The following is a 26,829-nucleotide window of genomic DNA, read 5'->3' as shown; positions in this document are numbered from 1 at the left end:
TGATCAAAAAGTCAGTATAAATTTGAAAACTGAATAAATCACGGAATAATGTAGATAGAGAGGTACAAATTGACACACATGCTTGGAATGGCATGGGGTTTATTAGAACCAAAAAAAAAAAAAAAAAAAAAAGTTCAAAAAATGTCCGACAGATGGCGCTCCATCTGATCAGAATAGCAATAATTAGCATAACAAAGTAAGACAAAGTAAAGATGATGTTCTTTACAGGAAATTCTCAATATGTCCACCATCATTCCTCAACAATAGCTGTAGTCGAGGAATAATGTTGTGAACAGCACTGTAAAGCATGTCCGGAGTTATGGTGAGGCATTGGCGTCAGATGTTGTCTTTCAGCATCCCTAAAGATGTCGGTCGATTACGATACACTTGCGACTTCAGGTAACCCCTCAGCCAATAATCGCACGGACTGAGGTCTGGGGACCTGGGAGGCCAAGCATGACGAAAGTGGCGACTGAGCACACGATATCACCAAACGACGCGCGCAAGAGATCTTCCACACGTATAGCAATACTTTTTTTTGTTCTAATAAAGCCCCATGTCATTCCAAGCATGTGTGTCAATTTTTACCTCTCTATCTACATTATTCCGTGGTTTATAAAGTTTTCAAATTTATACTGACTTTTTGGTCACCCGGTACAACATAATTTTTTTTGTAGCCTCTGCGTCTCCATTTCGGACCAAGTGCTCGGCATCTCTTAAGCTCCAAATGATTTACTGGGAGCTACGGTTTGTTGCCTCAGTTCTGACGTCCACATGGATCTCTGTCGTCTGTTAGTGGCCTACAAGAGGCAGAAGCGCGGTGTGTGTATTTCCATGTTGTCATCCGCTCGTGTCACTGTGCAGGCTCACAGGTAATACTCGCTATGATGGAAGGTGTGCAGGTGCGGGTAGTATCAATGTAATGTCAATGTGTTCCTTAGTACTTCCCGGATATCTGCCTACCGTCACAGAATTGTTTCGCAAAGGGGAACGCTGTAGTGAGGTTTGGAAGACAAAGCTAAGGGAGAGGTACTGGAAGATTGAAATTTTGGCTTAGGATATGCAACGTTGTCGTAGGGCACAGACAATAAGTGTTCCGGGATGTCATATAGTTTTAGTGGCAGAGAACAATCTTTTCAATAAAATTATCGGAATTCTGCGCTGACGATTGCAGTTGTGTTTGAGCAATGATAAATAACGCGGGAAGACGACGCAGATGAAGATGGGACGGGAGATATGGTACTGAAAGAAGAATTTTATAGAGCAGTAAAACAGCTAACTCGAAACAAGGCCCCGGGAGTAGTCGACATTACGTCAGCACTACTGACAGTCTTGGGAGAGCCACACATGAAAAAACTCTTCCATCCGATGTCCAAGATGTATGTGACATGCGAAATACCTTCAGACTTCAGGAAGAATATATTAATTCGAATTACAAAGCAAGGAGGCGCTGACAGATGTGAAAATTACCTAACAATCAGTCTCATAAGTGATGATTGCAAAATATGATTACGAATTCTGTACAGAAGAATGGAAAAACTGACAGAAACCAACATCGGAGAAGATCAGTTCGGATTCCGGGGAAATGTAGGAACCCGTGATGCAATACTGACCCTACAACCTATCTTGCAAGATGTATTAAGGCAGGACAAACGTGCTTTATATCATTTGTAAACTTAAAGAAAGCTTTCGACAGTGTTAACGAAGTACCCCGAAATCCTGACGGTGACAGGGATGAAACACAGTGGGCGAATGACTATTTACAACTTCTACAGAAACCAGTCGAATCGAGGGTGACAAAAGGGAAGCGGTGGTTACAGAAGGGACTCAGACAGGGTTGTAGGCTATCCTCGATGTCATTCAGTCTGTAGACTGAAGAAGCAATAAAGGATACCAAAGAAAAATCTGCAGTAGGAATTAAAGTTCAGGCAGAAGAAATAAAAACTTTGAGTTTTTCCGATGGCATTGTAATTCTGTCAGAGACACCAAAGGATATCAACGGAAGAAAAACGAGGATAATGGACTGCATTCGAATTAAATCAGGTAATTCTGAGGGAATTAGGTTAAATAACGCGACACTTAATATAGTGGATGACTTTTGTTATTTCGGCAGCAAAATAACTGATATAACTGATGATGGGCGAAGTAAAGGAGAATATACACTCCTGGAAATGGAAAAAAGAACACATTGACCCCGGTGTGTCAGACCCACCATACTTGCTCCGGACACTGAGAGAGGGCTGTACAAGCAATGATCACACGCACGGCACAGCGGACACACCAGGAACCGCGGTGTTGGCCGTCGAATGGCGCTAGCTGCGCAGCATTTGTGCACCGCAGCCGTCAGTGTCAGCCAGTTTGCCGTGGCATACGGAGCTCCATCGCAGTCTTTAACACTGGTAGCATGCCGCGACAGCGTGGACATGAACCGTATGTGCAGTTGAGGGACTTTGAGCGAGGGCGTATAGTGGGCATGCGGGAGGCCGGGTGGACGTACCGCCGAATTGCTCAACACGTGGGGCGTGAGGTCTCCACAGTACATCGATGTTGTCGCCAGTGGTCGGCAGAAGGTGCACGTGCCCGTCGACCTGGGACCGGACCGCAGCGACGCACGGATGCACGCCAAGACCGTAGGATCCTACGCAGTGCCGTAGGGGACCGCACCGCCACTTCCCAGCAAATTAGGGACACTGTTGCTCCTGGCGTATCGGCGAGGACCATTCGCAACCGTCTCCATGAAGCTGGGCTACGGTCCCGCACACCGTTAGGCCGTCTTCCGCTCATGCCCCAACATTGTGCAGCCCGCCTCCAGTGGTGTCGCGACAGGCGTGAATGGAGGGACGAATGGAGACGTGTCATCTTCAGCGATGAGAGTCGCTTCTGCCGTGGTGCCAATGATGGTCGTATGCGTGTTTGGCGCCGTGCAGGTGAGCGCCACAATCAGGACTGCATATGACCGAGGCACACAGGGCCAACACCCGGCATCATGGTGTGGGGAGCGATCTCCTACACTGGCCGTACACCACTGGTGATCGTCGAGGGGACACTGAATAGTGCACGGTACATCCAAACCGTCATCGAACCCATCGTTCTACCATTCCTAGACCGGCAAGGGAACTTGCTGTTCCAACAGGACAATGCACGTCCGCATGTATCCCGTGCCACCCAACGTGCTCTAGAAGGTGTAAGTCAACTATCCTGGCCAGCAAGATCTCCGGATCTGTCCCCCATTGAGCATGTTTGGGACTGGATGAAGCGTCGTCTCACGCGGTCTGCACGTCCAGCACGAACGCTGGTCCAACTGAGGCGCCAGGTGGAAATGGCATGGCAAGCCGTTCCACAGCACTACAACCAGCATCTCTACGATCGTCTCCATGGGAGAATAGCAGCCTGCATTGCTGCGAAAGGTGGATATACACTGTACTAGTGCCGACATTGTGCATGCTCTGTTGCCTGTGTCTATGTGCCTGTGGTTCTGTCAGTGTGATCATGTGATGTATCTGACCCCAGGAATGTGTCAATAAAGTTTCCCCTTCCTGGGACAATGAATTCACGGTGTTCTTATTTCAATTTCCAGGAGTGTAAAATGTAGACTGGCAACAGGAAGAAAAGCCACAAACATATAGCTCAAAATTTTAGACGAACAGTTGGTAACGGGTAGGTTTTTTAAATTAAAATACAGATCGTAGGTACATATGAACATTTTGTTTCTGTTGTTCCAATGTGATACATGTACCCTCGTGAACTTATCATTTCTGAGAACGCATGCTGTTGATTGCGTGATTACCTGTAAATACCACATTAATGCAAGAAATGCTCAAAATGATGTCCGTCAACCTCAATGCATTTGGCAATACGTGTAACGACATTCCTCTCAACAGCGAGTAGTTCGCATTCCGTAATGTTCGCACGTTCATTGACAATGCGCTGACCCATGTTGTCGGGCGTTGTCGGTGGATCACGATAGCAAATATCCTTCAACTTTCCCCACAGAAAGTAATCCGGGGACGTCAGATCCGGTGAACGTGCAGGCCTTGGTATGATGCTTCGACGACCAATCCACTTGTCATGAAATATGTTATTCAATACCGCTTCAACCGCACGCGAGCTATGTGCCGGACATCATCATGTTAGAAGTACATCGCCATTCTGTCCTGCAGTGAAACATCTTGTAGTAACATCGGCAGAACATTACGTAGGAAATCATACATTGCACCATTTAGATTGCCATCGATAAAATGGGGGCCAATTATCCTTCCTCCCACAATGCCGCACCATACATTAACCCGCCAAGGTCGCTGATGTTCCACTTGTCGCAGCCATCGTGGATTTTCCGTTGCCCAATAGTGCGTATTATGCCGGTTTACGTTACCGCTGTTGGTGAATGACGCTTCGTCGGCAAAATAGAACGCGTGCAAAAAATCTGTCATCGTCCCGTAATTTCTCTTGTGCCCTGTGGCAGAACTGTACACGTCGTCGCCATGCAGTTCCTGGGGCATATAAATATGGTACGGGTGCAATCGATGTTGATGTGGCATTCTCAACACCGACATTTTCAGATTCCCGAGTCTCGCGCAGTTTGTCTGCTACTGATGTGCGGATTAGCCGCGACAGCAGCTAAAACACCTACTTTGGCATCTTCATTTGTTGCAGGTCGTGATTGACGTTTCACATGTGGCTGAACACTTCCTGTTTCCTTAAATATCGTAACTATCCGGCGAACGGTCCGGACACTTGGATGATGTCTTCCAGGATACCGAGCAGCATAGATAGCACACGCCCGTTGGGCATTTTGATGACAATAGCCATACATCAACACTATCGACCTTTTCCGCAGTTGGTAAACGGTCCATTTTAACACGGGTAATGTATCACGAAGCAAATACCATCCGCACTGGCGGAATGTTACTTGATACCACGCACTTATACGTTTGTGACTATTAAAGCGCCATCTGTCACAAAGCGAAAAAAGTGGTCCAACTAAAACATTCATATTTCTTTACGTACTACACGAATATGTAATAAAAAACGGGGGTTATTATTTAAAGAAACGCAGTTGATATCCGTTTGACCTATGGCAGCGCCATCTAGCGGGCCAACCATAGCGCCATCCGTTTTCCCCTTCAAGCTAGACGAGTTCTGTTCTTTGTAGTTTTTTCGTTTGATGCCGTCCGCCCCCGGTAGCTGAGTGGTCGCCGGCACGGTAACTCAGCGTGTTCGGTCAGAGGGTTAGCTGCCCTTTGTAATAAAAAAACTGAGTTAATGGATCAACGACGAACTGAAACGGGTGTCTTGCGACGTCCGCCCCGAGCAGATACAACGAACGAAAACGAACAAAACGAGAGTAAAAATTAAAAAAAGTGGTCAGTGCAACAGACTGTCAATCCTAAGGGCCTGGGTTGGATTCCTCGCTGGGTCGGAGATTTTCTCCGCTCAGGGACTGGGTGTTGTGTTGTCCTAATCATCATCATTTCATCCCCATCGACGTGCAAGTCGCCGAAGTGGCGTCAAATTGAAAGACTTGCACCAGGCGAGCGGTCTACGCAACGGGAGGCCCTCGTCACACGCCATTATTATGATTGTTTGATGCTTATTTCGTGAGATATTTGGCCCGGTCACTATCAATGAACCACCCTGTATATACGTCTTTCTTGGACACACAGCGTCAGATTTGCACCTGGTAGCCAGAGTTGGAACAATTTTTTTTTTTTCAGGATACATCGGTTCTGCGTTAACACATTGGAATGTCTACCAAGTATCGCTGCCATACGATAATTACAGCCCTCACTGGACCTCCGCGAGTAGCTGCCATACGATAATTAGAGCCCTCATTGGACCTCCGCTGCAATTTAATTATAATTACCTGATAATAATAATATGGTTATATTTTCATCCCTTCGGAGAGTGGCATTAGAAGTTCTCGCTGGTCACGGGTCTTAATGGGCTCGGAGTACCGATGGGCAATCACACGGTGGGAGGTGTGGGGGCGTGCGAACTAGGTCGCAGCGGAGCTGTTGGGCCAGTGCGCCGGTGCACAAATAACCTGGCAGCGGAGGAGCGGCCGCGTTCGCTGGCGCCAGCGACAAGTGCGCGCTGTCCGGTCCGCGGCGCGCCATGGCGCGCGAGGTGCTGGGCGCGCTCTCCGAGGTTATGCAGCGCCTGCAGGGCGTACAGGTTAGTCGCTGCACATGCCTGCAATCCCACTGGCCCGACGCGTCTCGCCAGTCCCCTGTCTGCTAGCTTGGAGTGGCGCCACTCGTCTGTTTTCACGCTGTCTTGCTTACCATAACAAAAGGCCGCATGCACTATTGCCTCGAGGCTTGGCAGCCTGTCAACAGTAAAGTCAAGGGATGATTTAGTACCAGAGTAGCTTAAGGTACAACGAACAGCGGAGGTAATGTTGAATGTTCCCCATGGAAAAACAATAGGACCACACCGTTCATATTACACGTATTTATCCCGATACGTCACAACCCAGAAGAAAGTCTGCGTTTGTGCCAAGTGTCTGATCATAAACTACGCAGATGTAACAATACGCACACATGTGCTTTGGCATCGTCTGAATGCGCAAGTAGCAAGGTAGACACACTTTAACAGATACCTAGATTGGGCTATTTGCCGACCAAAATGACATAGCGCTTAAGACTCTGAATTCACATTTATGGAGAGAGGACTTCAAATTTCCATTTAGCAACCCTCATTACTTTCTCTGTAGTTTCACTAAATCACTTTAGGCGAATGTTTCGAGATGGTTTCTTTTCCGAAAAGGCCACATAGTGATTCCTGCCACATCGAGTGACTTCGAAATCGATGAGATCCTACTCTCTGACCTCATAATAGTTTTACAGAAAACGGCGGTTCCTATATGTTAACGAAACATAAATCAGTGAGAGTGACACAGCTGAGAGAAAGCTACAGACTTCATGTCTGTTGCACTGACACTCACGTAAATATAGGCAGATCTAACAATATAAGAGCGTTGTCGTCGTTCGTGAGCAACAAAAAGATGACACTGCAATCATCTAGAATGAGTATTTCACGCTACAGGCATTCTGTGTTGACGCATTCTGACAGGTCAAAAATGGTGTCGGGACGTAACTCGCACCCTGGCCAATGCCTTTCGTGCAAAATGCTCTTACCATCTGGGCTTTCGAACCAAAACTCACACTTCGCCTGTGCTGCTATCGATAACAGCGTAGCATCGTGTCTAACAAAGCATTACAATGAAACACAGAGCCTCCTGTTTTTGACATCTGTCGAGCACCGTGAAAATTGACTACAGAAATGGCGGCTGTGCGCAGTACGACAGGAGCCATTCAGTATTGTCAGATACGCTTTCATGTTCTTCCAGTTTCATTCACAATAAAACATTGAAGACTAGAATTAGTATGGTTTTCTATGCGCTATATTGAACCAGCGTCGATGAGTTACACTTGTAAGGCTGTCGTAAAATATATTTACGTAGCTGTGACTGATAAAAAAAATTTCGAAGCAAAATTGTTACGACTAGAGCGTGCAGCACTCTCCCTTTAGCGTTTTCGTAACAATTCTGAGTAGTTTCAGCAGTTCGAAAGTTATCCTCGTTGGCATTCGGTAAGTTTGTTGCTCATCTGAGCTTCTGGTTTTTAACTGTAGCCAAGAAAGCGTTGTGGGCTACAACCAAGCAGCAAACATATGCTACACGTTTTTGCTCCGATTACATCATTGCCAAAGCAACGAAGCATGTTCCAAAAATAATTTTGCGTTTCGCCACTAGCGATTGACTGTGGGAAGGCTGCCAATAGCTGTTTGTGAGAGCAGCTTGAATGTCTGATAAAAGAGCAGCCCCTTATAACAGAGACTGCACTGCCTTCGTTCTTTCTCGAATAACTCCAGTGATGAATAAAATAATAACTCCCGTGAGCTTCATCTTTGCTGTGCAATCTTTACCCAAAATGCACATTGGAGAACGTGTATATTCCCGGAAACCCTACCGCTAATTCACTCAAGAACCGACGCCAATGACTTATTACGAAATGTCTAACGTCATTACTTCCAAATTCATTGCAAATTTGTATCCTAGAACGTAGATAGCATAAACTATGTTATTTTTCAGATTTCGTACAGATGGTGTACAGCTGTAAGTGTGGCGCAAATGGCTCTGAGCACTATGGGACTTAACATCTGTGGTCATCAGTCCCCTAGAACTTAGAATTACTTTAACCTAACTAACTTAAGGACATCACACACATCCATGCCCGAGGCAGGATTCTAACCTGCGACCGTAGCGGTCACGCGGTTCCAGATTGAAGCGCCTAGAACCGCACGGCCACACCGCCGGCTCAGCTGTAAGTGTGAAAAGCCATGAGATACTTACCTCATGCCGTTTAAAACACACTTCACACCGTTCACAGCGGCATTTCAGGCTCACTATCTGTCTCTTTCTCTATCTATCTGTCTCTCTTTCCCTTTATGTCTACGGACGTCTTTCAAACGTACGTTTAATTAAGCCAACTTCCCAGGTGCCCAAGAGCGCGTTTCCTAAAGGCTGGAAAATTTTGACTTGGATGCGATGTATGGCCATATTCCAGTGGTGCTGGGCTGATTTCATGTGTGGTGATCCAAACTCACATCAGTTGTTGACATTGTTCACAGCGTTTTATAAATGAATAATGAACAATTTTGCTGCAGCACCATGCAACAATGTCCTCCTGAGCATTGGCTTCGTTAATGGAATATCTTAAATCTTTCAAAGGAAGCTGAGCGAAGCGTTTCCATTTGATAAATAATTCAGTTTAACAAGAAAATGCAAATCACAAAGTAAAACTACGTCCATACCATTACCAAGTCTTGATGAGATTCTTAGTTTCATAAGCCCAACGATGACCTGAACACTGCAAGGTTATCACGAAATCGCGATACGTTTCTTGTGAAGTACAGGTAGACAGGGCACTAACGTAGGCCTTCCACTTGACCATCTCCGTGTCAATATCAAGTTTCTCTTTCGTCGCTCGCTGGACGCTGTGTCGCCTGCCTACGAATGCGGATGATTCAGTTGAAATGGTAGTGGTCAGCATCACTAGGGAGATTTACTCATTCCCTATGTTGTCTGTAAGGGAGGAGTATGATTAAAATCCCCATCTGACTACCCCTGTTCAGGTCTCTTATCGCTTCCCCAAATCATTCTAGTTGCATTCCCAGATCGTTCTTCCAAAATGCCATGCCCAATTCCTTCTCCCATTCTTGTACAATTCCAATTAGTTGGCCGCCTTTACTGATCTTGATGTCGATTGACAGTGAGATTTCAACCTTCCTTCCTGCTGCTAAATGGCACCGATGGTAATGTGCGTGCAGTCCTAATGCGGAAACACATGACTGCCTACAAATCGAACCTAGCGATTCCCGCTTACCGTGGTAGAAGAAGTTTCACCAGAGGGCTAAAACCATGTCGCGAAAGTTTGCCCGTGCCAGTACTGAATACCTGCATTCTTTACAGCGTCCCACAGTCAGCTAGGTGCTTTGTGACTCGGAATCCTACACGCTCAATGACCTTGTGTCACATAGCAACAACTAGCGCAGTGATTCACCGAACCAGACTAAGTTTCTACGCTTAAAATACGATCGCCAATTTCACGCACGAAAAGGCAGCTGCTGGTTTCGAAGGCATGCTACACCAGAAAGCATATTGTCGTCTATGTTCCGCTGCCATTAGCGCACTGATCTAGGCATCAAATATCTCTTACGTCTCACTTTACATCATATTGCTTCCATGAAAGCACATCAGATGTTCGTCAGACTTCGGTGGTCACAGTCAGTAGAAAGAGATAATTGCAGCGCTGTCCATGATGGTACATAATGCCTCTGAGAATGTACTTTCAGTGAGCTATTGGATCTCTGCAGCTAAAGATGTTAAATTGCAGTATTACTTTGGCCATGGAATGAGGCTAAGACCTTGCCCCTACAGAATTCCCGCATCCAAATTGAGACAATTCTCTTTGTGATCCCATAAACACGTCAGGTTACACTTCTGGAGCACGAAAAACTCTGCAGCCGGCCGAAGTGGCCGTGCGGTTAAAGGCGCTGCAGTCTGGAACCGCAAGACCTCTACGGTCGCAGGTTCGAATCCTGCCTCGGGCATGGATGTTTGTGATGTCCTTAGGGTAGTTAGGTTTAACTAGTTCTAAGTTCTAGGGGACTAATGACCTCAGCAGTTGAGTCCCATAGTGCTCAGAGCCAACCAAAAACTCTGCATTTTAGGCTCTTACATGCACCACTTGGCAAGATGCATACTGACTGACTGACTCCTCGGCTCTACAGCCCTTGAAGGGCCTTGGCCTGCATCACAATATCCTGCCATTCTATCCGATCCATGGCTTCCCGTCTCCATCCTCTGACACCCAGCTTTTTCATGTCTTCTTCAACTCCATCCACACATCTCTTTCTGGGGCGTCCCCTCCGCCGTCTGCCCCCAGCCTTGCCATCAAACATCCTCTTACATGTTCTGTCTTCTTCCATTCTGACCACGTGCCCTGCCCACCGCAGTCTTCTTATTTTAATGATAATGACAATGTCACGTTCTTCAAAAAGGTGTTCTGCATTCTTACGGATGCGCCAACCTTCTTGATCATATATTGCGCTATATATTTTACGTAGCACCTTTCTCTCCCATATGCTAAGGATCCTTTCCTCATTTACAGTCATGGTCCACGTTTCGGCACGATACATAACATCTGGTCTTATAATTGTTTTGTAAATGAGGATTTTGGATTTTCGTGATAGAAGCGAACTCCTAAGCATGGGTAATGCGGCAAAGTAGCATCTGTCACCTGCTGCTATTCTGGCTTTCACCTCACTGCCAATGTCATTTGTCTAAGTAATAGTCGATCCAAGGTGCACTGTACACACTAAGCTCTAAGACTAACCTTGTAGCCGGCCGCGGTGGTCTAGCGGTTCTGGCGCTGCAGTCCGGAACCGCGGGACTGCTACGGTCGCAGGTTCGAATCCTGCCTCGGGCATGGGTGTGTGTGATGTCCTTAGGTTAGTTAGGTTTAAGTAGTTCTAAGTTCTAGGGGACTTATGACCTAAGATGTTGAGTCCCATAGTGCTCAGAGCCATTTGAACCATTTGAACTAACCTTGTTATTTACTGCGTGCAGCATTTCCAGAAGCTATAAGTACGATATTCAGATTTCAAGAAAGCCTTCTGACTAAAGCCATACCTCCGTATACAAAGCGTGCAGTACAAACAGCCAGTAGATTTCGGACGGAGAATGAAGCAAGTGCAAGTGGGAACCGGACCTTAGGATAACGTTGCCAGTTTATCACATGCATATGGCGGTACGCCATCAAAGTCATACGACTAGTGGACCATCGGTTAGTTTACGAAACATCCTGCTAGAAGTCAGGTATATATTACTATTAGGTGTTGCCGTTCTCGTAATTCGACTCAGGAAGGTAAGCTCATGGGACAAAATGTTACACACACCACTAAAAAAGCACACTGTTCTCCTTTGAGAGCTTTAGGTGGCGTCAAACTGATCCCAGGCGGTCATGAGTATGGATTTAGTGCCTTGGGATGAGACGACGTGGATGTGACAGAATGGCAGAGTACGCGTATCGTGTTTGGGTGTGCTCAGGTCCACTTCATGAATGTTAACCAATTTGTTGGTGTAGCAACGCTGGCTGTCAAACATGTCCACGAGGAACAGTACACCGCTCGCACCCAATTAAGCGGTCTAATGCTTCATCCTGTCACTCGTTGACCAGTATGGTGTGGCAGTAGACGATAGCAAAAGGAAAGCTGATGTTTTAAATTTCGCGTTTAGGAAATGGTTCGCACAGGAGAATAGTACAAACTTATCGCACAGACTCTCGAATGTACGACACAATAATGGGCAATCCTGGCGTAGAGAAACAATTCAAAGAATTGAAAACAAGTAAGTCTCCAGGTGTGGTTGGAAGCCCAATTCGGTTTTACAAAGAGTACTCTACGGCACTGGCTCTTTACTTAGCCCACATTTATCGCAAATCTCTCGCCCAGCGCAAAGTTCCAAGCCACTGGAAAAAAGCTCAGGTGACTACTGTATATAGGAACGGTAAAAGAACAGATCCGCAAAATTACAGACCAGTATATTTAACATCGGTTTGATGCAGGATTCTTGAACATATGAGTCTGAATGTAATAAATTTCCTTGAGACGGAAAAGCTTCTGTCCACGAATTAGCATGATTTTAGAAAGTGTCGCTCTTATGAAACTCGGCGTGCCTTTTTCTTACACGGTGTACTACGAACTACGGATGAAGGACAACAGGAGACGCCATATTTCCAGATTTCCGGAAAACTATTTGACACGGTGTCCAGTGCAGACTGTTAACGAAGGTACGAGCATTCAGAATAGGTTGGCAGATAACTGAGTGGCCCGAAGACTTCTTAAGTAATAGAGCCGATTATGTTGTCCTTGACAGCGAGTGTGGGTCAGAGACAAGGGTGTCAGGAGTGTCGCAGGGAAATGAGATATGACCACCATTATTTCCTGTGCACGTAAATAATCTGGTGGACAGGGTGGGCAGCAATGTGCGGTTGTTTGCTGATGATACCGTGGTGCACGGGAATGTGTCGATGTTCAGTGACTTTAGAAGGATACAAGATGATTTAGACAAGATTTATAGTTGGTGTGATGAATAACGTGGAAAAATGTACGAGTAATTTAATGCAGATGACTTGGAATAACAAACCCTTAATATTCTAATACAGCGATAGTAGTGTCCTGCTTGACACAATCACGTCGTTTAAATATCGGGGCGTGGCGTTGCAAAGTGATATGAAACGCAACAAGCATGTGAAGACTGTGCCAGGGAAGGCGATTTGTCGAATTCGGTTTTTTGGGAGAATTCTAGGGAAGTGTGGCTCATTTGTAAATATAGACCTATTCTTGAGTACTGCTCGAGAGTACCGGATCAGAGGAGGAGAAGGAGGAGGTTTAGTGTTTAACGTCCCGTCGACGTCGAGGTCATTGCCCTTTCGAAGGAACCACCCCGGCATTTGCCTTAAGCGATTTAGGGAAACCACAGATAACTTAACTCTGGATGACAGGACGCGAGTTTCAACCGCCGTCTTGCCGAATGGGAGACCAGTGTGCTAACCATTGCGCCATCTCGCTTTCGGATCCTCACCGGATCGGATTAATGGAAGACATCCAAACAGTTCAGAGGTGGGCTTTTAGGTTTGTTACCGGTACCTTCGAACAAGCAAGTATTATGGAGATAGCTCAGGAATTCAAATGGGAACCCTGTATGGAAGACGACGAGCTTTTTGAGAAACAATATTGAGAAAATTTAGAGAACTGGCGTTTGAAGCCGAATGCAGAACGATTCTACTGCCGCCGACATACATTTCGCGTAAGGATCACGAAGATAAGATACGAGAAATTACGGCCCTACGAAGGTATGTAGACAATCGTTTTTCCTTCACTCTATTTGCGAGTGGAACACCGAAAGGAAATAACGAGTAGTGGTACAGGAGACCATCCGCCACGCACCGATCGTTATCTTGGGCAAGATGTACATAGATGTAGATGTAGAAGTAACAGGGTGTAAGGACGATATTCGTAAAAGAACCGACGGCGACCAGAGGTGAATATCACACCCTATCAATGGCAATCGGTTTCACTCCCGACAAGAATCGCTGTTGTCAGCGAATGCAGGTCTACCTCAACGATTTTCCGAATTAAAACAGCGAAGGGAACTGGACAACTGGAGTCAGATGCCACGCAAAAGGCCATAGCTCACAGCACACGTGAATGGAACGTCTTAAAAAGGCCAAACAACACAGTGGCCAACTGAAGTCATGTACAGTCTTCCAACAGGTCACGATTTTGCTTCTCTTTTTTTAAAATTATGCAAAGATAAAGTGAGGATATGGGCCAATGAGGTGATAAACCTGTGGTGTGTGGAGGGTGTAATTCAAGCCAGAGGCTGTGTGTAATATTTGGGGGTGTTTTTCGTATTGTGACTTGGGCACATTATTACTGATTAACGTGAACACGAGCAAGGATGTTTGTTTTTTCATTCTCGGTGACCACTTGTTACCCTTTATTGTACATCTTTTTGATGAGAATGCTGTGGATACTTCCTTCTTCCAAGGTCACAACAGATTGTTCACAGGATTAACGGATACGATCCCGGTTTGACGAAGACTCAGGCACTCCTTGTTCTGCCTAGGTAAATCAACTGAACGTAATCCCACAGAAAATGTCTGGGATTATTTGGAACTGCAGCTGAAACGTAGCAGTCAACATCCCCACTTTTTGTAGGAGTACGAGATGTGATCATCCGTGAGTAGCTTCAGCCTCTCTAGGATTGATTATTTTGTTGTTGGGCATATATATATATATATATATACTGGGTGATTCAAGTACAAAAACCACGCACAAAATTTTCATATTGTCTTGTTTGCTCCACACTATTATCCCCATAGAAAAAAATGAACAGGACCCAGGACCATTCTGTAGGAAATTTAAGTTAGTTAAATTTTGTACTGATTACGTTTTTTGCTGAAGGTCACAGTTTTCGAGTCATTAAAAAAAAAAATCTCGTTCGAAGGACACTTTTGTACGTTTTTCTTGAACAATTCGAAAACTACAGTCTCTAGCGGAAACGTATCCCAGTACAAAATGTAACTACATTAAACCTCCTACAAAAAGGCCTTGTTCATTATTTTTGTAGGGCTAATAGTTTGCGTGTAGCGAGCGAGAGAATATGAAAATTTTATGCATGGTATCTGAAGGTGTTGCGGGTTGCTTAGAACCCATCGGTAGGTGCAATTGAATCGTCCTGTACAAGAAGCATTCGCTGCGTTACTTCCTTTAAATGAACAACACGTCTTGCCGACTATTGGGCTTCAGAAGGAGCAGTGGCAGCAGCCGACACACCAATGCAAGTCAGCGACGCTGCGCTTCCTGAGACGTCAATCGTCTCGTCTGGCATCAAAGTGCGTGAGGCTGCGAGCAGTTGGAGCCCGTCACATGTAAACACTCAAAGCTTTCATCCGTCCGCTCTGTGGCAACCGGTTTCAGGCGCCCGTTGGACGCACGTTTTGTGTCTGCCTCTCTCGCCAGTCTCGAAATAAGCACAAATCGCTTTCTTCTTCGAACGCGGATGCAGTACAGCTGGCATTTTATCGGATTGCTTGAGCCATTTGAAAAGGGCCAAACACAAAGCACAGCGCTGTTCAGACACATCAGGCACGTAGTGTTAAAGACGCCACACTGTCTTACGTTTCCATCATAATGTTGTCGGATTTGATTCGTATTGTCAAAGAAAAAAAAATCAGAGATCATCTTAATTGAAACAGTACGCTCCAGAATTAGTTCTCCTACTACAGCCTGAAACACTTAACAACTCATCTGCTGCAAAAAGAGAAGCCTTATGCAGAATGAAGTGCACCTCGTAGTCAACGGATGTTAAGTTTCTCGCACAAACGTTATAAAATATTTGCTTCTGTCCCTTTCTTTTCGATATGAATGCTGAAACACTTTCAGTAGTAAATTAATAGTAGAGTACCTGATAGCGTCGAATAATAGCGTAAATACTGAACGAAGCATTCTCATCCTCATTCTAGCGGTATAATATCGCAGTTACGTTCCACATATCGACAAAAACTGAGCTGCCTTTCTTTCAGTTTTGTCGATGTCCTCCGTCAATCTTACTGAGTAAGAATCCCATACGGTACAGCAATACTCCACAGGAGACGGACAAGCATAGTGTAGGTAATCTCATTAGCAAATATAGTGCATTTTCTGAGTGAGAATGTTCTGCATACTTGTCGTATCTCACTCTAACAGAGTTTGCGTCGGACGTTCTCAGGGGAATTGATACTCAGGAGAAGTCGCACATTCGTAATTTGTAAACCACATTGAGGTCGAAATGTAACACTATATCTCCATGATATCTGAATGAGCTCGATAAAAGTGTCCCAGAAAAATTCAGTTTGTGCATTGGTGTCCATAGCGAGCATACTCCAAACAGACTTGTTGGCAGGATTAAGAACCCTAGAGACGGTCTGATTTGTCTCATCTGATATCAGGTTTGACGCTTTGGATCCCAGTATAGTCGTGTGTCTAAGCCACTGGGCTACCCAAATAATGTCCCCCGGACATTGGATGGCTGAGAAGATTAAAGCGATTGGAGCGACCCTCCACCAGTTCTCCCTGTTGGTTATCGTGTGTGTAAGTCGGTAGCTCAAAAGGCTGCGGCTTGGGCAGTGGCAGGAGCTGAGAAACAGCCCTGTGCCTCTCCCCTCTCGCAAGCCTTTTGCTACTCATTGCCAGAATCCTGTCACTCAAATGTTCAAATGTGTGTGAAATCTTATGGGACTTAACTGCTAAGGTCATCAGTCCCTAAGCTTACACATTACTTAACCTAAATTATCCTAAGGACAAACACATACACCCATGCCCGAGGGAGGACTCGAACCTCCGCCGGGACCAGCCGTACAGTCCATGACTGCAGCGCCTCAGACCGCTCGGCTAATCCCTCGCGGCCAATCCTGTCACGTCTGCATTTCCGCACTTCGTGGCTGTTTTCCGTTCCGTTCCGTTCTCCCTTCTCTCGCCGAGTGCAATGATTGCGGTGATTGAGTGCTGAGAAGGATTAAGTGCCTTTGGTACCAGCTCAACCCTCAGAATCACAAGAGACATACGAAATAAACGGACATTGCTTTATTAGAGATCAATCGGAAAAGGAAACGGACAGTGTCTTTGTGGGATTTGAAAAACAAACTGGAAAACTGCACTGTTGCTGTCAATGGTACACAGGTGACTGTACTCTCTTGGTTGCGCATCGTGCGTGTAAGTATATAAATATGCGTCTAGATGGTGTTATGAATGGCAGGTTGTTCTAAAGGTAAAAAAAAGTTAATGTCGTGTGACTAGGGCCTCCGTCGGGTAGACCGTTCGCCGGGTGCAGTCTTTCGATTTGACGTCACTTCGGCGACTTGCGCGTCGATGGGGATGAAATGATGATGATTAGTACAACACAACACCCAGTCCCCGAGCGGAGAAAATCTCCGACCCAGCCGCGAATCGAACCAGGGGCCCTTAGGATTAACATTCTGTCTCGCTGATCACTCAGCTACCGGAGGCGGACTGTTCTAAAGATAGAACATTGTGATAATGCAGATGAGCAGGAAAACCTGTTCCATAATGTTCCAATAGAGCATTAGTAGTGCGCTACATGACGGAGTCCCGTCGTTTAAATATCTAGGCGTAACGTCGCGAAGCGATATGAACTGGAACGAGCACGTCAGACTGATACCACTGAAGGCGACGGTCGACTTCGGTTTATTGCGAGAATTTGAAGAAAGTATGCTTCATCTATAAAGGAGACCGCGTATAGAACACTAGTGCGACCCATTCTTGAATACTGCTCGAGTATTTGAGGCTAAAGGAAGACATCGAAGCTATTCAGAGCCGTGTTGCAAGATTTGTTACCAGTAGGTTCAATCAACATGCGAGTATTACAGAGATGCTTCATGAAACTCAAATAGGAATTGAGGAGGGAAGACGATGATGCTTGGTTTGTGGGGCGCTCAACTGCGCGGTCGTCAGCGCCCGTACAAAGTCCCAGTTTTCACGCAGTCCAGTTTTTTCACAATCCAATCTAACCACTCTCACGAATGATGAAGGCAATGATGAAATGATGAGGACAACACAAACATCCAGTCCCCTGGCTGAGAAAATCCCCAACCCGGCCGGGAGTCGAACCCTGGACCCTGCGATCCAGAGGCAGCAACGCTAGCCACTAGACCACTAGCTGCGGACTGGAGGAAAGACGACGGTCTTTCCGTTGAACACAATTGAGAAAAAATGTAGAGAATCGGTATTTGAAGCTGACAGCAAGATGATTCTACTGTCGCGTAAGGACCACATCTCGAAGATAAGATAAGTCAGCGCTCGTACGGACAAATATAGACCGTATTTTTTCTCTCGCTCTGTTGCGAATGGAACAGGAAAGGAACTGACTAGTACCGGCTTGCGGAGTATGTATGTTGATGCAGATCAGTTGCAATATGAAAATTCTTTTCCAGGATTCCAATAATAATGACAATAACAAGAACTATATAAATGTTTGGTATTCAGATTTTTTTTAAGTTCCTCCCAGAGAGCAAACAAGAGGTTGGAATATGAGGTATGTCTAGAATTTTCCCGGATTCTGGTACTCTCCCTCACACAGAATGCTCAACGTAAAACGCATGTCATCTTAGGAAAATACTGACGTGACAATGTCTCACTTTAAGACATGAATGTATAAAAGGTTTTCGTGCAAAATGAGACAACAAAGCGTAATTAATTGATCGTGAATCAAAAGAAATTAATTTCTTAACTAGTCTGTCCCGTTTTCGGTGTGACGGCAAGTAAACTTGAAAACAACATTAAATCAACATCAATACAGCAACAAAAAATCTGAAGTTCATTACAGCCCTTTTCAGTAAAAACATGGAAGGACAAGAAACGTTATACTAGCGACGCAGAACTGATAGCAGTAGTCTCTATTACGTGTCTGCGATGAAACAGAAACTTGAGAACAGTCTGCACGACGATGTCTCCAATGATATCATGTCCGACAAATAGTACCTCCTTTAGGGGAGATTAGGGTAATGACATTGTTTTATTATTGCACGATACTGTAGCTTTCGCTTTTGTTGTCCTGTATTGCACCTTTTAGGAGAATTCTGCAGTATGGTGCAGATTAATTAGGCACATTTGCTACACTATGAGATCAAAAGTATCCGGACACCTGGCTGAAAATGACTTACAAATTCGTGGTGCCCCCCATCGGTAATTCTGGAATTCAGTATGGTGTTGACCCCCCCTTAGCCTTGATGGCAGCTTCCACTCTCGCAGGCATACGTTCAATTAGGTGCTGGAAGGTTACTTGGGGAATGGCAGCCCATTCTTCACAAAGTGCTGCACTGAGGAGGGGTATCGATGTCGGTGTGTGAGGCCTGGCACGAAGTCGGCGTTCCAAAACATCCCAGAGGTATTCTATAGGAATCAAGTCAGGACTCTATGCAGGCCAGTCCATTACAAGGAGGTTATTGTCGTGTAACCGCTCCGCCACAGGCCGTGCATTAACAGGTGCTCGATCGTGTTTAAAGATGCAATCGCCATCCCCGAATTGCTCTTCGACAGTGGGAAGCAAGAAGGTGCTTAAAACCTCAATGTACGCCTGTGCTGCGATAGTGCCATGCAAAACAACAAGGGGTGTGAGCCCCCTCGATGAAAAACACGACCACACCGTAACACCACCGCCTCAGAATTTTACTGTTGGCACTACACACGCTAGCAGATGACGTTTACCGGGAAATCGCCATGCCTACACGCCACGTTATGTACCGTGATCCGTCACTCCACACAACGTTTTCCCGCTGTTCAGTCGGCCAATGTTTACGCTCCTTACACCAAGCGCGGCATTGTTTGGCATTTGCCAGCGTGATGTATGGCTTATGAACAGCCGCTAGACCATGAAATCCAAGTTTCTCACCTCCCACCTAACTGTCATAGTACTTGCAGTGGATCCTGATGCAGTTTGGAATTCCTGTGTGATGGTCTGGATAGATGTCTGCCCATTACACATTACGACTCTCTTCAACTGTTGACGGTCTCTTGTCAGTCAACAGACGAACTCGCCCTGCACGGTTTTGCGCTGTATGTGTCGTTTCACGTTTCCACTTCACTATCACATCGGAAACAGTGGACCTAGGTATGTTTAGGAGTGTGGAAATCTCGCGTACAGACGTACGACACAAGTGACACCCAATCACCTGACCACGTTCGAAGTCCGTGAGGTCTGCGGAACACCATACTCTGCTCTCTCACGATGTCTAATGACTACTGAGGTCGCTGATGTGGAGTAGCTGGCAGTAGGTGGCAGCACAATGCACCTAATATGAAAAACATATGTTTTTGGGGGTTTCTGGATACTTTTGATCACATAGTATATATATTCATGACTTGTTTTGATATAAAAGTCAGTTCTCATGTCAACAAAAATTCACAGCAGAGTGTATGCTTGTTCCTCAGCAGTTGTCAAACAGCGTAAATCAATAGCCGCAGGCAGACTACCAAAAAACCTTCTATGGTAAAACTGGAAGAGAGCTTAATTACTACGTTAACAATGTGTAAATGAATCGGCTTTGTGTAGTGTATTTGAGGTAAAGAAGTGCCACACTTTTTCTCCTTCCTGTTCCTAGTCCAGATTTACGTGTGTGTGTTTTCTCTTCCTTATGCCTGTCCATCATCAGCTAGAACTAACTTCTGTTTACGTGTGTGTGAGAGGCGTGTGTGTGTTGGCGAGAGGCGTGCGCTCTGCTGGTAAGACGAGGAGTGACGGCCGCCGTCTGCTTGCGTGTTGCAGGCCGTGCTGCAGCTTCGGACCCAGACGCCCCCTGAGCACCTCCAGCAACGCCCCACAACAAGGTAACAGACTCCAGAAAATGCCGTTATTACTACTTTACGCCTCTCTCAAGTGTGAAACCATCCTAATAGCGTGACCCCTGTCTACAAGCCTTGACAACAGCTGCAGTTCGCTATGGGAGGGATTGGATTTGAATGTGTGACAGAAGCAGGAAACAATAGAGCGAAATACACAGTTGTTCATTAAATTTCGCGTTTAAGAAATTGTTCACTCACGAGGACTCTAAAACGTACCGTCGTTTGACCATCGCACGGACTCCCTTAAGGAGAACATACTCTTATTACACTACAGGCCATTAAAATTGCTACACCACGAAGATGACGTGCTACAGACGCGAAATTTAACCAACAGGAAGAAGATGCTGTCATATGCAAATGATTAGCTTTTCAGAGCTTCCACATAAGGTTGGCGCCGGTGGCGACACCTGCAACGTGCTGACATGAGGAAAGTTTCCATCCGATTTCTCATACACAAATAGCAGTTGACCGGCGTTGCCTGGTGAAACGTTGTTGTGATGCCTCGTGTGAGAACGAGAAATGCGTACCATCACGTTTCCGACTTTGATAAAGGTCGGATTACAGCCTATCGCGATTGCGGTTTATCGTATCGCGACATTGCTGCTCGCGTTGGTCGAGATCCAATGACTGTTAGCAGAATATGGAATCGGTGGGTTCAGGAGGGTAATACGGAACGCCGTGCTGGATCCCAACGGCCTCGTATCGCTAGCAGTCGAGATGAAGGGCATCTTATCCGCATGGCTGTAACGGATCGTGCACCCATGTCTCGATCCCCGAGTCAACAGATGTGGACGTTTGCAAGACAATAACCACCTGCGCAAACAGTTCGACGACGTTTGCAGCAGCATGGACTATCAGCTCGGAGACCATGGCTGCGGTTACCCTTGACGCTGCATCATAGACAGGAGGGCCTGCGGTGGTGTACTCAACGAGGAACCTGCGTGCACCAATGGCAAAACTTCATTTTTTTCGAATGAATCCAAGTTCTGTTTACAGCATCATGATGGTCGCATCCGTGTTTGGCGACATCGCGGTGAACGCACATTGGAAGCTTGTATTCGTCATCGTAATACTGGCGTATCACCAGGCGTGATGGTATGGGGTGCCATTGGTTACACGTCTCGGTCACCTCTTGTTCGCATTGAGTACACGTTGAACAATGGACGTTACATTTCAGATGCGTTACGACCCGTGGCTCTACCCTTCATTCGATCCCTGCGAAACCCTACATTTCAGTAGGATAATGCACGACCGCATGTTGCAGGTCCTGTACGGGCCTTTCTGGACACAAAGAATGTTCGACTGCTGCCCTGGCCAGCACATTCTCCAGATCTCTCACCAACTGAAAACGTCTGGTCAATGGTGGCCGAGCAACTGGCTCGTCACAATACATCAATCACTGCTCTTGATGAACTGTGGTATCGTGTTGAAGTTGCATGGGCAGCTGTACCTGTACACGCCATCCAACCTCTGTTTGACTCAATGCCCAGGCGTATCAAGGCCGTTATTACGGCCAGAGGTGGTCGTTCTGGGTACTGACTTCTCAGGATCTGTGCAGCCAAATTGCGTGAAAATGTAATCACCTGTCAGTTCTAGTATAACATATTTGTCCAATGAATACCGGTTTATCATCTGCATTTCTTCTTGGTGTAGCAATTTTAATGGCCAGTAGTGTAAAAAGCTTCCCTGACGCAGACAAGCAACTGAAAGAGTTGAATATAAATAAGTTTCCACGTCCGGATGGAATCCCAGTTCGGTTCTACAAAGAGCAGTCCCTTACGTAGTATACATTTATCGCGAATCTCTCGCCCAGCGCAGAGTCCAAAGCGACGCGAAAAAAATGCAGCTGGCTCCTTTATATAAGAAGGTTAAAAGAACGGACCCACAAAGCTACAGACGGATATCCCTGACGTCGGTTTGCTGCTGAATTTTGAACATATTCTCAATTCGGATAAAACAAATTTCCTTGAGAAGAAAAAGCTTCCGTTCACAAATCAGCACGGACTTTCTCGTGCGATTATTCTGTGCCCTTTTCTCATGTGATGCCCTGTGAACCATGGATGGAGGGCAACAGGCAAATTCCACATCCCTCGATTCACAAAGCGCCCCACTGCAGACAGTTGACGATGAAACGAGCATACGGTATAAGTTTCTATACACGTGAGTGACTCGAAGTCTTGTTTAGTAATACAACTCAGTACGATGTACTCAAGGGCGGGCGTTCATCAGAGACAATAGTAACGTCGTGAGTGCCCTGGGGAAGTGTAACAGGATGGCTGTTATTCTCTGCATACATAAATGATCTGACGGTCACGGTGAGCTGCAAGGATGCCGCTGTTTGCTGATGATGCTGTTGTGTATGCGAAGGTGTCGTCGTTGAGGGACCGTAGGACTATACAACATGACTTAGACAAAATTTCTCGTTGGTGTGATGCGGATGAGTACGAAGAACAATCCCGTAATGTCCCAATACAGCATCAGTTGTGTGTTGCTTGACACAGTCGCGTCAGTTAAATATCTAGGCGTAATGTTGCAAAGCGATGTGATGTGGATCGAGCACGTGAAGATGGTAGGGGGCGAGGCGAATGGGCGACTTCTATTTACGGCGAGAATTTTAGGGAAGTGCAGGTGTACTTAAAGAAGACCGCGTGTAGAACGCTTAACACGACCCATTCTTGAGTGCTGGTCGAGTGTTTGGAATCCCGATCAGATCGGTTTAAAGGAAGAAATCGAAGCAGTTCAGAGGCGGATTTCTAAGTTTGTTACCGATAGCTTCGCTCAACTCGCAAGAATTACGGAAATACTTCGGGGAGTCAAATGGAAATCCCTGGATGTAAGGCGGCGTTCTTTGCGACGAACACTATTGAGAAAATTTAGAGAAAGGCGTTTGAAACTGACTGCAGAACGATTCTACTGTTGAAAATGTACATTTTGCATAAGGACCACAAAGATAAGAGGAATTAGTGCTCGTATGGTGGATTATAAACAATGGTTTTCCTCTCGATCTATTCGCGAATGGAACAGGAAAAGGAATGACTCGTAGTGGTACAAGGTACCCTCCGCTAGTAACTTGCGGAGTATGTGCGTAGATTGCAGATAACGAAATTTGTGCGTCTACGGTATAGAAGGAAGAATATGTGATTAATGTGAAGGTGGTTGGGGTGGTGTACATGGTGCGAATATAGCAACACATTAACACCTTCTTTCTGGCACCAACAGTGGCTCTAAACCACATGGGCACCAAGTCGAAGTGAGCTTAGATGACAGATACGGGTATAACCTTCCATGCTGCTACATCTCTACACCACAATTCATCAAGTCCAGTGGTGGCCCTCTTGACAATCCATGACCAACATTTGGAGTTGGTGAGATATATGAAGAACATGCTGACCACAAAACAGGCGACCACGCTCTGTTTTGATATACACTCCTGGAAATTGAAATAAGAACACCGTGTCCCAGGAAGGGGAAACTTTATTGACACATTCCTGGGGTCAGATACATCACATGATCACACTGACAGAACCACAGGCACATAGACACAGGCAACAGAGCATGCACAATGTCGGCACTAGTACAGTGTATATCCACCTTTCGCAGCAATGCAGGCTGCTATTCTCCCATGGAGACGATCGTAGAGATGCTGGATGTAGTCCTGTGGAACGGCTTGCCATGCCATTTCCACCTGGCGCCTCAGTTGGACCAGCGTTCGTGCTGGACGTGCAGACCGCGTGAGACGACGCTTCATCCAGTCCCAAACATGCTCAATGGGGGACAGATCCGGAGATCTTGCTGGCCAGGGTAGTTGACTTACACCTTCTAGAGCACGTTGGGTGGCACGGGATACATGCGGACGTGCATTGTCCTGTTGGAACAGCAAGTTCCCTTGCCGGTCTAGGAATGGTAGAACGATGGGTTCGATGACGGTTTGGATGTACCGTGCACTATTCAGTGTCCCCTCGACGATCACCAGTGGTGTACGGCCAGTGTAGGAGATCGCTCCCCACACCATGATGCCGGGTGTTGGCCATGTGTGCCTCGGTCATATGCAGTCCTGATTGTGGCGCTCACCTGCACGGCGCCAAACACGCATACGACCATCATTGGCACCAAGGCAGAAGCGACTCTCATCGATGAAGACGACACGTCTCCATTCGTCCCTCCATTCACGCCTGCCGCGACACCACTGGAGGCGGGCTGCACGATGTTGGGGCGTGAGCGGAAGACGGCCTAACGGTGTGCGGGACCGTAGCCCAGCTTCATGGAGACGGTTGTGAATGGTCCTCGCCGATACCCCAGGAGCAACAGTGTCCCTAATTTGCTTGGAAGTGGCGGTGCGGTCCCCTACGGCACTGCGTAGGATCCTACGGTCTTGGCGTGCATCCGTGCGTCGCTGCGGTCCGGTCCCAGGTCGACGGGCACGTGCACCTTCCGCCGACCACTGGCGACAACATCGATGTACTGTGGAGACCTCACGCCCCACGTGTTGAGCAATTCGGCGGTACGTCCACCCGGCCTCCCGCATGCCCACTATACGCCCTCGCTCAAAGTCCGTCAACTGCACATACGGTTCACGTCCACGCTGTCGCGGCATGCTACCAGTGTTAAAGACTGCGATGGAGCTCCGTATGCCACGGCAAACTGGCTGACACTGACGGCGGCGGTGCACAAATGCTGCGCAGCTAGCGCCATTCGACGGCCAACACCGCGGTTCCTGGTGTGTCCGCTGTGCCGTGCGTGTGATCATTGCTTGTACAGCCCTCTCGCAGTGTCCGGAGCAAGTATGGTGGGTCTGACACACTGGTGTCAATGTGATCTTTTTTCCATTTCCAGGAGTGTAGGTCATGACAGGACATGCAACATACATTCTTACGCTATCTTTTTGAAAGATGATGTTACGGAGATCAGGCGCTACAGTCTGGAACCGCGCGACTGCTACGGTCGCAGGTTCGAATCCTGCCTCGGGCATGGATGTGTGTGATGCTCTTAGGTTGGTTAGGTTTAAGTAGTTCTAAGTTCTAGGGGACTGATGACCTCAGAAGTTAAGTCCCATAGTGCTCAGAGCCATTTGTTACGGAGATCTCAGAGATAGTGCAAAGCCATGGGCCTTAACAGAGCAGAAATGTAACACCAGCTAACCAGATTAATGGTAATGTGAACCAGAAGTGAACGTGCTGTGTACTCAACCGCAACACGCTAAGTGCTGGGTCACATGACGGTGACGAATTCAGTCTGGTAATGTTCCTTCTCCTCCGGGTCTCCACACGCGCGTAAGTCAATTATGAGGCTGTAAACAGAACTGGGACTCGGCTGAAAAGGCGATGGGATGCTAGGGATGGAAGAAACCGACCGGTTCAAACCGATACCGGTATTTTAGTTCTGATTAACCGGTACTTTTCGGCATTCCTTTGATCTCGGTTAAAACAGCTGTTTTCGTTTCTCACTGATAACCAACCGGGTGTAAAATCAAAATATCAATCTGCCATAGCAGTGGTGATAATTTTTTTTTGTTTTTAGGTGAAACAGTTTTAGAAAAGGACCTCGGTTGGATGTTCTGCGGCTTCTGCAAGATTACTATCGTCTTCGAATGATGTTTCTAATGGAGTTAACTTACAGATCAACACATTATAAAACAAGTATTTATGAACAGACTGGACAACAAATATTGGCCAGTGGCCGGCCGGAGTGGACGTGCGGTTCTAGGCGCTACGGTCTGGAAAGAGCGACCGCTACGGTCGCAGGTTCGAATCCTGCCTCGGGCATGGATGTGTGTGATGTCCTTAGGTTAGTTAGGTTTAATTAGTTCTAAGTTCTAGGCGACTGATGACCTCAGAAGTTAAGTCGCATAGTGCTCAGAGCCATTTGAACCATTTGAACCATTGGCCAGTGGAGTAATTCGTTATTGAACTTTTAACTTCTGCCATGTAATTCTTCCTGCGAAATGTTGTTTTTCCTACTATCTAAATAGTTCACTCGATTTTTTTGAAGCAGGTTTTTCGGTCCTGGCAGTAAAGCATCAGTTTTAGTCAAATTCCCATTAAAAAGTAAAGACATATATTTGACTAAAAATGAATTTTCCATTCGAAATAAATTAATAAATAGAGCGCTACAAATTTCCACAAAAGCTTATTATTTGTCTCCCATTTCTATGAAATAACATGAGAAAGGAAGTTCTGCAAGAGTTATAAATTAAAAATTAGCATTTCGTTCATAATTTTAAATGATAATGGAAAGTAGTTGATATGCTGTCAGTGTGTACGTAATACGCCTTTATTTTCTTGTAACCCTTGGAAACAGACAATTTAACATGATCATAATGGCCAAATAGTCGTATTATCCTCGATAACAAAGCATTTTTTT

At 46.2% G+C, this 26,829-nt stretch overlaps 1 protein-coding gene across 10 annotated transcripts in view; it reads left to right on the top strand.

The window, feature by feature from the left end:
- LOC126414772 (probable basic-leucine zipper transcription factor N) overlaps positions 1-26,829 on the top strand; it is a 409,868-nt gene that overhangs the window by 72,203 nt on the left and 310,836 nt on the right. For 4 of the 10 annotated variants that reach the window (XM_050083381.1, XM_050083380.1, XM_050083383.1 and 1 more), the window contains exon 2: positions 20,393-20,454. The exons of 1 other annotated variant lie outside the window; for it this stretch is intronic. Coding sequence is in view for 5 of the 9 variants with exons in the window: in XM_050083385.1 (XP_049939342.1) it covers positions 6,115-6,174; positions 20,393-20,454 (122 nt within the window). In the remaining 4 variants the exon portion in view is untranslated. Of the gene's footprint in view, positions 1-6,070; positions 6,175-20,392; positions 20,455-26,829 lie in introns of those variants that run through there. 5 more of the 10 variants (XM_050083377.1, XM_050083376.1, XM_050083385.1 and 2 more) reach the window with 4 other exon arrangements.

This window comes from Schistocerca serialis, chromosome 1 (assembly GCF_023864345.2).
Source record: "Schistocerca serialis cubense isolate TAMUIC-IGC-003099 chromosome 1, iqSchSeri2.2, whole genome shotgun sequence".
NCBI classification, from domain to species: domain Eukaryota; kingdom Metazoa; phylum Arthropoda; class Insecta; order Orthoptera; family Acrididae; genus Schistocerca; species Schistocerca serialis.
This window is presented reverse-complemented; position numbering and strand designations above follow the sequence as displayed.